Source organism: Erythranthe guttata, chromosome 5, assembly GCF_056151865.1.
Source record: "Erythranthe guttata isolate IM_541 chromosome 5, IM_541, whole genome shotgun sequence".
NCBI classification, from domain to species: domain Eukaryota; kingdom Viridiplantae; phylum Streptophyta; class Magnoliopsida; order Lamiales; family Phrymaceae; genus Erythranthe; species Erythranthe guttata.
In genome coordinates this window covers 2056928-2069858 of record NC_142537.1, presented here as the reverse complement: position 1 = coordinate 2069858, position 12931 = coordinate 2056928, and the positions used below count along the sequence as shown (strand labels likewise).

General features: G+C 34.4%; 2 protein-coding genes and 1 non-coding gene across 4 annotated transcripts; 1 reads left to right on the top strand and 2 right to left on the bottom strand.

The window, feature by feature from the left end:
* Positions 1–315: 315 nt before the first annotated feature.
* Positions 316–5329, bottom strand: LOC105966180 (CDP-diacylglycerol--serine O-phosphatidyltransferase 1). 2 transcript variants are annotated; one of them, XM_012990746.2, is made up of 13 exons: positions 4761–5329; positions 3476–3671; positions 3282–3347; positions 3107–3166; positions 2394–2484; positions 2071–2125; positions 1902–1981; positions 1667–1783; positions 1461–1545; positions 1255–1346; positions 915–1168; positions 749–837; positions 316–619 (listed from the first exon to the last, which is right to left on the bottom strand). In XM_012990746.2, the coding sequence occupies exons 2-13, from the start codon at positions 3637–3639 to the stop codon at positions 492–494; spliced, it is 1281 nt and encodes a 426-aa protein (XP_012846200.2). In that variant the 5' UTR covers positions 3640–3671; positions 4761–5329; the 3' UTR covers positions 316–491. The 2 variants fall into 2 exon arrangements, with proteins under 2 accessions (XP_012846200.2, XP_012846199.2); XM_012990745.2 differs by having other exon boundaries at positions 4757–5322.
* A 4735-nt stretch (positions 5330–10064) lies between these two features.
* LOC105966153 (fructose-bisphosphate aldolase 3, chloroplastic) lies at positions 10065–12553 on the bottom strand. The gene is made up of 6 exons (XM_012990715.2): positions 12132–12553; positions 11440–11709; positions 11210–11319; positions 11028–11118; positions 10676–10945; positions 10065–10584 (listed from the first exon to the last, which is right to left on the bottom strand). The coding sequence occupies exons 1-6, from the start codon at positions 12294–12296 to the stop codon at positions 10306–10308; spliced, it is 1185 nt and encodes a 394-aa protein (XP_012846169.1). The 5' UTR covers positions 12297–12553; the 3' UTR covers positions 10065–10305.
* A 141-nt stretch (positions 12554–12694) lies between these two features.
* Positions 12695–12777, top strand: TRNAL-UAA (transfer RNA leucine (anticodon UAA)). The gene has a single exon. It is a non-coding gene; the product is annotated as a tRNA-Leu (tRNA).
* Positions 12778–12931: the final 154 nt, after the last annotated feature.

The window sequence follows — 12931 nt, the reverse complement described above, 5'->3', positions numbered from 1 at the left end:
CGCTACTCGATATTTCAGGAAATGGTATCATACCGAATTCGATGAAGTAGTACTCTACAGTAGTAACATCGAAGGATGAAGCTGATTAGGGTTGCTGCTAATTTTTTGGGGAAAAGAGAGATACACAATATATATGTACAGCACAGATTTATATACACAAACACTGATACAAGTGTTGGGATCAAGAACAGCCAACTCTTATTTGTATTTCATTAAAGAAAAACATTTATTTGATTCCATTTGATTAAGTTTTGCTAAATATGTCGTTTATCGATTGTTTGTGTTCGACGAAACAATGTAACAAAATAATCGAGGTTCGCTAGAAAAAATAATTGTGAGATATAACCTAAAGAGAGAAAACATTTACAAATTACAAATGTGGTGGTGGGTATTTACAACAAGTTAATTACCCAAAGAAACGAGAAACATAAATAACCACGACGAAAAAATTAAAATAAAAAATTTTAAAAAAGAAAAGAAAAAGAAAGAATCTATTGCCACTTCCTCTTGATGGTTCTATGCAGTTGCCATGACCATCCACACAAGAATATCAAAAGTCCGATACCGACAGATGTCCAAAATATAACCAACCACCTCGGCATCGCATTAGGGAATAATCCTGGCAAACCAAATTTTTTTTTTTTAAACCATCCAAATTTCGTACTAAATCGATAAAACCATTTAAGTAAAAATCAAATATTCGACGAAAAAAATTTAAATATACAAAGGAGCAATCAAGAATACGAACCATGTCCAAACTTGACACAGATGAGGAGTTCTACAATGCAGATAGCAAGTGAAAGCCAGCAAAACGATCCCACCTTTTTCACCGGTTTTCTTGAAAATAACAAAAATCAATCAGACAGTAAAAAAAAGACGATTCAAATGGAAGCTTCTAGAAGAAGGGGAAATACCTGTCTTGCAAGTAAGAGTTGTACTCTCGTATAGTAGGTATTGCGATAAGCCACCACAAAACCAACCTATATACTATGAGTGGGTTTCGAGGAGGAATCCAAAGGCAAAATTTGAGAAAGAAAGTATTCAGCTCCACAGTCAAGAAAATTATGCACAGACTGAGAACTTGTATAAATCGAAACGGCCCTAGAAAAGGATGCCATTCGTCTTTATCCCACCTGGCAGGTGTAAATTGCCCCAGCGTTCGTTTCACCTGAAAACTCGAAATAATATAAATCAGAAAAAAAAAATCGACAAAAAAAAAAAAAAAACAGAAAAAGTCATTTATAAAAAACGTACTTTTCCCATTATGTTAGGCTGGCGGCTAATACCGACCCACTCGTACGTTTTACCATCAAAATACCGAACAGTACACATTCCTGCCCATATACCTGTAATTTTTGTAAAGCAAAGAATGTCAATATTTGATGTTCATTTAATAAAACGTACAAGTAAGGGCAATAAAGATATTTAAAAGAAAAAGAAAAAAAAAAAAAGATTCCTACCGAACCAATTGCAGATTAGTACATCAAGAACGATGCTATCCCACCAGCACTCGTTGAAATTTGGCAACATGTGGCGAAAAGTAAGCTGAAAACACCAGTATTAAAACCACCTTAACGAACAAACAAAATCTATATTCAGAACTTTGCTTGAAAAATGAACACTGCGAGAAAAAAAAAAACGACAGGTAGGAGAAATAAGAGCTGACCTCCATTAATTCAAATCCGATAGAAAGCACCCATAAGAGTGGCTGGTTACGAATCATTATAGCTTTACCCCACCATCCAAGAATATGTGCCAGAACAAACTCATCAAAAAGTGTCTCCTAAAAACCAAAAAAAAAATTTAAAAAAATCAAGTCTTTGAAATGCAGGTGCATGTTTTTTTTCTTTTTTTTTTTAAGTGTATGTTTAAAACACGAGAGTAAAATAAAGATAACATACATAAACATTCTTAAACCTGCTTGTGGGATTTTCAGGGACGTAAATTCGACAATCGGAACCGTATGATCTTTCAGGGAGTTCTGCATTAGGGAGATTGGGTAGTAGAAATAAGAGAACCAATGAAAGAATTCATTTTGTGGAGTAAGCAAAAGGTCTAAAAATCCCTTACCAACTCCAAGATCGGGATGCAGAAACCTCATAAATTGCTGTGCATTATCACGCTTCTTAAAATACGAAATAAGAAAAATAAAGAAGTGCGTCAGAAATTAGTCAATTACTGAACATATCTGTAAATCAGAAACTGATACATCCATGCATTAAGGCATTTGAAAAGGTGTTGTAAGCATTCTGATTTTCTCGAGAAAATTATAAATCTATACTGTATCCACGAGTCATTTGACAGAATCCCTTGCATTGAAAAAATTTGACTGAAAAAAAAATCAGGCAAAAAAAAGAGGGAAACGAAAATGCCGGTGCTTGCTAAAAGCTGACCTGGAAAAGCAAAAATGTTAATGCAACAAGGTAAATGACAGCCATTCCATGAACAAGGCGCCAAATTGCAGGATGCGGCCGGATAAGTACCCTGAGAGCAAAAGTAAGTGCTGACTCAGCATATTGACAAAAAGGAAACAGGTCAACAGAAAACTCCAAGAAATGCTGTCACAAACTAACTTACATAATAAACTTGTGGGTGGGACAGTTTACAAGGAGCTACACGTACCCTTAATTTCTAAACCGATACTCCGTATTGAAAAAATACTGATTTCAAAATTTATCATCAAAATCTCATAATTTAGGGCATCAATGTTCCTATGTCTCATCCATTATGATGGGGGAAAGGTGCAAAAGTTGATCTACAGTTGCATAAAACATGGCATACCATTGCTAAGATTCTTCCATTTTTTTTTATCTGAATTGACGGCACAAAATGACGACAACACAAACATTCACGAGAAAATGAAGTTCCCCACAAATTATAACCGCTTCCTCGATTTTTAGATAAACTCATCTGTAATAAGTTCATATTCGAGTGTTTCGTTTGCAAAGAGAATAATTGCAGTTCTTGGTTCCATGTACCATAACATATGATTCAATAATGCCAGAATCAATGAAATAACAGCTACATGACAGTAAGCATCACTGACAAGTCTAATTATTAGCTCAACACATAGACAAGCAGATTTCACTGACATGAAAGAACTTACGTAGAAGGAGCTTGTAACACGCAATAAGCAAGAAAGACTGCAGTCATTGCCCATACACCCCTACAAAAATCATAAAAGCAACAATTTTTTTACTTCAAAACTCTGAAAAAAGACAAGACGAAAAAAGAAAAAAGAAAACTTTGACATGCAATATGGTAAGCCTTGTAGCACAAACCTTCTCACAGAAGTAACAAAATCAATTTCTGAACTACGTTCAGGATCGAGTGCTCCACTTGCCCATCTGGGAAGAATTTTAAACAGAACAAAATATGAAAACTCTGAATGAAATAAGGTGAATAAAAAATTGATCTTGCATATTTCGAATCCAAAAAATTGTGAACATCACTACGGAAAAGATTAATAACATACACAAGAAAGCATGCACCGATTAGTAATAATGTAATGGTGTGAGGTTTGTATGCCCAGGCAATCCACGGATCATGCTCATCTTCACTACTTGATGCGCTCAAGTCACCGTTTTGATAAGAAACAAGATCCTTCCTTCTGCCTCTTCGATGACCATTAAGTTCCATAACCTAGAATTTCAGATTTCCAAGATTTTGCACTGCAAAAAGAGATCAAATTATGAGACTTCTATACCCTCGTCATTGTGTATCGTTCTTAGTTATATAACATCAGATCGTATCCTTTATAAAAAGAAGAAAACGAAGCAACCGATATACTCAAGAACCAACTCAAATTCATTAAAAATGCTCTAAAAGGTAACCTCAATGTGCTTCTACGAGTAAAATGATCACCGATTGACTATACATCATATAGCAACGGGCAAAATTCATTGTCAGATATGCAAAGTTATACTAATTTTAAAACTAAAATTGTTTACACACAAAGTTACTTTGTATCTCTGTACCAACTGAAGACAAAGTAAAACAGAAACTCAGGAAATTCGAAGTCATTGAAAGTGTTAAAAGTAGTAGGAAATGACAGAACATAAATCATTTGAATCTAAACGGTCCCTGTAAAACTCATTGATGCTGCTAAGAAGACCAAGCAAAGATATTTCTTAAAGCCCGTAAACAAAGATGTTTTATAATGTTTTCTGGATTTAATCGACCATTTACCAACGAATTTTAGTAGCTTCATAGAACCTAATCAAACTTCTTTAATTCATGAACAGTAGAAAGTATCAAAATGTACCAACTCCGTATAGAGACTCTTCACCAACAAGACTGTAAGACGAAAACCCATAAACGATTCAGAGATTTCATTAATTGCATGCAATAATAAAGTCAACAAAACCACCACCATAACTTCCAACTTCAAGTGAAGCTCCAATTTAAGAGTCTGAAACTCTTTCCAAGTAAAAACTCGACTAATTTCTCGAAACAACGAAAACCCGGTATTCAAGAACAGCAAAATAATTACGTCATTGCATGCTAAAAAACCATACATCTCCGATAAGAATTAACAAATAAAAACAGGGCAACACACACACAAGTCTATACATAAAAGTGGACTGTAACAAGAATAAATACCAAATTCACACACACACACACACACACAAGTAAAAAAAACACCAAGTTCGCAGACTCGCAGCGATTAATCAAAGCAAATAAATAACACAGACACGCAGAAATTAAAAAGGAAAATCCCGCAAAAAAGGGATCAAATGATTTCAATTTCCCTTACTCACGTAGGCGAGCCACTGACGAGCGATCCCGAGCCACACGATTGGGGGGTGAAACGGAACAATCTCAGCCTTCAGATCAAAATATACCAATCGAGATTTGGGAGAAAAAAATGGGGAATCACTAGAAGATAAACCCCCGCTCCACAAAAAAAAAAATCAAATTAAAAATATGTATCCGCCGTAATCGAATATTTCTGCAGAAGATGAGGAAAAAAATAAAAAATTGAAAGAGGGGATAGAAGAAACAGAAGGTCCGGGTCTGTACTTCTTCAATGGCAGCAGGGCGGCGAAAAGGAAAAGGCGGATGATGTGTTAAAAATTGGTACGGCGGTCAAAGGGAAAAGTATTTATAGAGAGAGAAACAAAAGATTACAGCTTTAATGAAATCTGTTAATTGATTGATTAAACCCTGGGTGGTGGGGTGGTGGGGGGTGGGTGAGGGTGGGGGGGGGGGGGGGAGGGGTTATCTGTACAAAACCAGGCTGCTAAATAAGGTGATGATGGTGATGAAATAGACTAGAGTTGGATATTCGATAATTGCAGAGGAATACATTTAATATGCGTCATCTTCTATTCTTCTTTATTGTCACCCAGAGGTACAACACTGTAATGCCGGTGAGAGTGAAATTACTATTTTGTCCTTTGCTAGTTTTTTTGTTTTGTGCAGATAATACAGTCGGGACTAGGAAAATTCTATTAATTTAGAGAATTATTATCAAGTTAATAATTTAACATGTGTTTATCGAGTCGGGACCGAGAGAAACTATTATTTAATCGAGGTTATTAATTTATCGAGGTTCTACTGTATTTATTTATAAGCCGGTGTGTAGATTTCTGGTGTAATTACATGGTATATCTTACCGAGTGTGGAATCTATAAAACTATATTTTCTTGTTATGTTCTCAATGGTTGGTAAGCTTTCGAGTTTGTATTTTTATTTTATTTTGGAAAAATATATTTTGTGAATCAGAAATTAATATGATGTTTTGTCTATGTATTGAGAATATACGATTTTATGCATAGTAGCAGTCAAATTATTTCGAACGGTGTTGGGGAAAAAAAACACGGAAGGAGAATTTGAATTTTTTTGAGGTGTTTTTTGTATTTTAGTGAATACATTTTTTTTATTGTAGCAGTCGAATTATGTTTGAAGTGTATAAAATAAAATAAAACATTTTTGAAGCAAATTTATGGAAAGATTAATTTCAAAGGTTGAACATTTTTAAACATTTTGATTAGGGGTATTTTTGGTATTTTGAGTAAATATCAATCCCTACTCGAAAAGGAAAAAGAAAATAAAGGAAATAAAAGGAGATATGGTTGATACTAGAAAAGATTGAACAATGAGATGAAGTTAGGCATATAATTAAATCAACATAAGACTATTTTCACATGGTTGAAAGTTAGGCATATAATCAAATCAATGAATGGATATATATCATGTGTTTGGTAAGTTGAAATTAACTTTGAGTTATTAAATTCCTAATAATTAAATCAAAAAATGGAAAACTTTACAATTTGATTGTTTTTAAAATAATTGCTTTCTAATTTTGTAGGATATGAAATAATAATTATAAATAAATAAAAACTAATATAGAAATGGCCTAATATATGAGGAGTGTTAGTATAAAGTTATGAGCATATTACTTAAGTGGTGTTTTTCAAAAATTTTATTTAAAAGCAGAAGTTAGTAATTATTAGTTAAGTTGGTATTTGCAAAAGCATTTACAAATAGTTTATGAACTTTTTTTGGGCTCATAATCTATTTTTAGGTGTTTGCAACATGAACTTTTATTTTTGCTTCTCTTAAACTAAATAGTTTTAAGCTATAGATTATAATATTTAAGGTGATTTTGTAGCAAAATTTTGCAAACACCCCCAATTTCGAGGAATAAACACTTAAAACGAACTTAACTCACAATTCATAATTTCTACTTAATAAGCTTTTGCAAACACCACTTAAGTTGATATTAAGTGTTAATTTCTAACAGTTAAGAGTGCGTGTAAGTACACTGTAAATCAACTTTAAACAGGTTCATGATGTGTTTTTCAAATCAAATTATAACTTATTTTAAGAGAAATATAATTAAAATTTAATTTTGCAAACACCTAAACCAGATTATCAGAAAAAAACTAAAAAATAAAAAATAAAAAAAATCATAAATTATTTCCTTTTTTTTTTTTTTTTGTTCAACACAACCTTTATGGAAAGTATAAACAATTAATTGCATTAATTTGTTGTTTGAACTTTTTTGTTAGGGGGGCGGGGACCGCAACACAATTGGGCTCACTTTGAAAGTAATGGCCCAAATTTATTTATTAAATTATTTAAAAAATAATAATAATAACAAATAAAATAACGAAACAATTTAAAAGGCAATGATCCAAATTGATAATGCAGATTCTGCACAGCATAAGACAAAATTTTATTCATCAATATATTCGTACCCACTTTTATTGATAATGATATATTAATTATTTATTCCTCACATTTATATGCAAGCTATTATATCACTGGCCTTTTACCATTTTCCAATTTATTGATTATAAAAAAAGTATTATTTGTAATTATTCCCATCATTATATTGTTTCTTTAGCTATAAAAGAAAGCAATTATTCTTCATTCAATTTACACTATTTTTCTCATACCAAGAATTTGAAAAGTCAACTCAAATAACTACAAATTTTCGTGTTTCATTGTTCTCGTCCGATTTCTATATTTTACACCTCGAAAAAATACCACTAAAAAGCCGAAATTGCTCCGATTAACTTTAAAAACAAATCAGGTGGGTTATAAATGATTTATTATATTTTGGGGTGTAAAATATTATTTTTTTGTTTATTGGGGTACGAAATGCTAAAAGATCATATATTAAGGGTGAAAGTACTATTAAGCCATAAAATAATTGGCCTGGAAATTAATTTAAAAAGGCAGAAAGCCAGAAATATAATAATATAGGTTAACAGGTAAGCACCTGGTCAAATCTAAGATCCAAGATCAAGCTGCACTAATTACAATAGTTTAAATTAATAATGACGTCACCCTGCTAAAACTTATTGTGTAATTAAAAAACAAATTTTAGCCCGAATTTCTACTCCAATGAAGATTAGTTCCTTGTGGGCACCAGATCCGCGTTTGCTACCCTAACGGGCCGTTGAGTCACTATGATTTACATTCTTCATTATATACTTGTCGGGCCAGGAGATGGGGGGGCCTGAGACGAGAGATTTCGCAAAAACGAATTTCAACTCTCTAATAATAAATAAACATATATAAGAAGGGAATAAAAAGGGGTCCCCTGAAATTTAGTGTCAATTCAATTGAAAAATATGACACTAAACTCTTAAACTAATGGTGGCAAAAACAAACAGAGTAATGACAAATATTTAGGCATCAGCCCATCATGTATTGTTGGATTAGGTCAATGATTTATATGTATAGTGCCCCTATTTCTACGGGTTATTGATAACGTAAGCCACGTGCGGTAAATAAAGGATTATGCTAATTAAATATCATTAACATACATACTTCAAGAAAAATAAATATTGGTTATGAAATGTTACTACTTCATAATTTGATTCATTCTTTGGGAGAGAGTTGGTGTGTGTGTGTCAGTGTGTGTGTATATATACTTCTATTCTTCTATTTTATCATTAATTATTGGAACCTAATAAATTATTTTGTCACCTAATTTAATTATTTAGTTGGTATAATTTGATAATTTCACATTATTGCTCTAACATTCTGTCACCAATAATTTCATATATTTTTAAGAGATAATCAAAACAATATTCTTTCTTTTTTGACATAATATTATTGTTCAAAATTAATTTATTATATTATCAAGTTTTTAACCCTCGATTTCGATTTCGATTTCGACTTTTTCTAATCAAGTATTAAAGAATAAAATAAAAACAGAAAAACAAAAGAGAGAGAGAGAGAAAAGCAGAAAACATATTTAGTGAGAATTAAGGAAATGAAGGAGCATAGGTTCCCAACCTGTCTGGAACTTATATGGTCAGATTCCATTTATCTCAACATTATTTATCTAATCACTTCCATGTTTCCGACACACAGATCAATCTCGCTTTTCGAGGCACTCTATTATATTTTAATTACGATAAATTACGGTTCTCTGATATAAGGTTAAATTACGAAAACCATCTCTTATTTTGGTAATTACGACTATTTCCCCAGCTATGAATCTTCTTACGCGTTCATTGTAGTGTCAATTTAGTGGAATTCTATAAATTATGTGGAATATGCTCCAGTTTGTACCCGTATCAACTCATTCGAGCTCCACGTTTCGAAACAAGATGATCATCAAATGTGTCTCTTGGTTTGTAATATCGGATTGTAGTGCATCAGAAACTGCATTTTTCACAAGACGAGTACAAACTAGAAAACATTTCACATAATCTATAAAATTCTGTTGAATTTGACACCATAAGAGTCGACGTGTTAGAAGATAAATTTATAATTGAAGGGTGAATGTAAATTTGTAGTTACCTAAAAAGGGAATCCGTAATTTACCTAATAAAATAAAATAAATCTGAATTTACGTACTTATAATGATCCAGAAATTTAAAGTCTGAATATTTATTTGGGCCGTATTAAATTGTAGGTCTTAATTATTGTTATGGCCTATTGATCATGGTCCATTGGGCCATTGGAAAGGGTGATTGCTTAAGACATATTAGGCCCATTTTACTCCGGGCCGTGATTAGTTCCCAATAGTGATGAACAAATTTCGGACTGCGGCCCGCCCATAGTCCAGGCCCGTGAAGCCCGCCCGAAGCAAGCCCGTGTATTCAGCCCTCCCAGCCCAGCAATATAATTCCACGGGCTAAACCTCAGTTTTACTCCGCGGGCTGGGCCAGCCTGTGGCCCGTAATGGGCTCGTGGGCCGCCCGCCATTGGCTCAATTAAGTTTCTACTTTTATGAGTTTTTTTTTTCTTTTTTTCATCTAATAAAATATCAAAAAATACCTTAATAAATATGTATCTTACATATATATAGAATTTTAAAATAATTTTAAAATTTATAAACTCAATCTATTTAATTATATGATTTGAAAAAAAAAAAAAATTGTCTAGGGCAGCCCATCAAAATAAGATAAAATGGATTAAGGGGCCGGGCGGGTCGGCCCGTGAAAACAGTAGGCCGGATGGGCTGTGACCACGGGCCAGATGGGACTTTTTCAATGGGCCGCGGGTGGGCCATATAATCAAGTGGTATAACTTTGGGGTCTATTTACAATTTCAAAGAGTTGTAGGTCCAAATTGTAATTGGACGCAATTATGAATTGTCAAAATCACAGAAAATATGATCAAAATCATGGTTCAAACCGAATGTTTCAGTTCAACAACTAGAAACAAAAAGAACAAGCAACTATTCCCTCAACTTCACCAACTCCACCTTTTAAAGGCCAAAGCTCGGGAAATCGTTCTACGGAACTTATTAGTACTATCATATTATTCAAGCATTACATAATTTAAATCAAGAAAATGCAAAAAAAGAAAAGAAAAAGAAAAGGAAGGGCAAACTTAGTATGTGTAGCCCTTTACGAACATTCCTTTCTTAGCCTCGTCACTCTCGCCCTGAGCCGAGTATTTTCCGAGCTGAGCCAACGAGTTAGCCTTCGCACGTATCAAAAGTGATTGTTGTGCAGCATCAATGTTCTCGGGGCGCCCTTGCCATGTCTTGAGCACTGTGTTCTGCAATGCTCGTGCGTATGAGAAAGACACGTGCCACGGGTTGGGAGTTTGGTTCATTGCATTCAGGTTCAATGTTGCCTCTGCTTCAGATTGCCCACCCGACAAGAACTAAAACCACAAACAAAAAACCGAGGAAAAAAATAAATAAAAAAGAAAAAATCAAGAAAACAAAACATAGTGAGGGTATAATTGTAAATACCATGATTCCTGGAACGGCAGGAGGCACTCTCCTTCTAAGCATGGTGAGGGTATAATTGGCAACGGTATCTGGAGAAGCCTTCTCTTTGTGTTCGGCACCTGGTGTGACCATGCTGGGCTTAAGCAGAATTCCTTCAAAGACAACATTGTTTTCTGCTAAGTAGTAGAAAACTTCCGACCATACACGCTCCGCCACCTCAAGTGTCCGCTCGATGGGGTGGTCCCCATCAAGAAGAATCTCGGGTTCTACAATAGGCACTAGACCGTTATCCTGGACGCAAAATCATATATTTAATATCCTTTTCATTGTTTCCTCCAAGAGAAGAGATTGAAGAAGCAAAACTAGAACATACCTGAGAAATAGCAGCATAACGAGCAAGACCCCAAGCTGCTTCTTTAACAGCCAAAGCAGAAGGACCGCATGGTATGCTAACAACAGTTCTCCTAAAATAGTAGAACACAAGGGCAAAAAGGTCAATACTCAAAATTATCCTTCGAACGAATCAGCAAATGCACTTCGCAATATAAATCATACCATTTTGCAAAACGAGCTCCTTGCTTATAGTATTCAGCAGAACGTGAAGCAAGTCCATCTAATCCCTGGCACCAAGATTCGTTGTTCGATCCTGGTAAGGGAACCAGACCCTGTTAAACGGAAAAACAAAACCATGAATTTAGAAATGATTTCATATTAGTCCAAAGTCCAATATATCGAAGAATCCCAAGAAACATATTTCTATTAAAAAAAAAATAATTAAACCTCACCTTATCAACTTTGATACCAGGTACGATATTCTGATCGGACAAACAATCAACAAACTTCTTTCCATCTGTAGTTGATTGGTAGAGCGTCTCCTCAAAGAGAATTGCTCCGGATATATATTCGCCCAGGCCAGGGGTGGTCAACAGAAGCTGTCTATATGCCTGTCTGTTTGTTTCCGTGTTATCAAGTCCTATCGAATCCAACCTCTTTCCGCAGGTCGCATTCGATTCATCGATTGCAAGAATTCCACGGCCTGGAGATGCAATTGATTTCTGATCCCAAAAAAGGCAAAACAGAAACGGCTTTAGTTTAAGATACTCGAGTTGAGTTCGAACCCTCGAACATAGATTTGATATTTATATGATTGGAGCAGCACATAAAATGAATTCAAGGAAATGATAAGAACAAGTTCTCTAAATTAGAGTGTTAACATATACAAATCTCCAAACAGCAGAATCTCAAAAGCCAGTTCAAATTGCTTAAGAAAATGAAATCATTTTACTTTTCAACATATACAAATCTCCAAACAGTCCGAAAAATAAATAAATTAGAATTCTGTGATCGGTCTGCATCAACAACAAATCATGCATAAAATTCGAAAACAAAAAAATTAAGTCTCAAACAGACAAAAAACAACGCAATATGTGTATATAAAATCTACAATTCATAATCGAGAAACGTCGGGAGAGCTTACGGCGGTTTTAATGAGTTCATCGGTGTAAGATCCGGCGCGGACGACGGAGACGCGGCGGGCGGGGAATCGCGATGCCGATCCAGGGCGCTGGTTGACGACGGACTTCTGGCCGGCGGTCCACGATGAGGAGGCGGCGTTCAATTTGACCACACTTGAGCACGCCATCACTCTCTGTTGTTTTTTTTGTGTGACCAAAATTAGAGAGAGAAAGAGAGAATAAATAAGAGAGAGAGAAGGGGGAAGCTCTTCGTGTATAGGAAGGGCAAATGAGGTTAGCTTTATTTTTATTTTATTATTTTATTTAATTATTAAAAGGCGGAGAAAGAAGCCGTAGTTTTTATTGTTTATATCGGAGACTCGTACACAGTCAGCTTGTCGACAATCTCACCATGCGGATCTACCAAACACCAACTCACTGTTACTTGTGATGTGACTTGTGAGTATCTATCAGGTGTAGCAAATTTCCTCTTTTGCCCCTAACGTGGTTGGTGGACTTTTGTTTCAGCCGAAATATTTCTAATTGTTATTATTAATATGTAATTTCACAAGCATTTTCACATAAAGCTGGTTTGCCCGAGAGGTTAAGGGGGAAGACTTAAGATCTTCTGCACATAAGTGCGCATGGGTTCGAACCCCATAGCCAGCATTTTTTATTTTATTTTTTATAATTGCATTAAAAATATATTTATATATTGATACTTTGATATCATAGATCCCTGTTTTAAAGTTTTGCCAGCATTTTTTTTTATAATTGCATTAAAAATATATTTATATATTGATATCATAGATCCCTTTTTTAA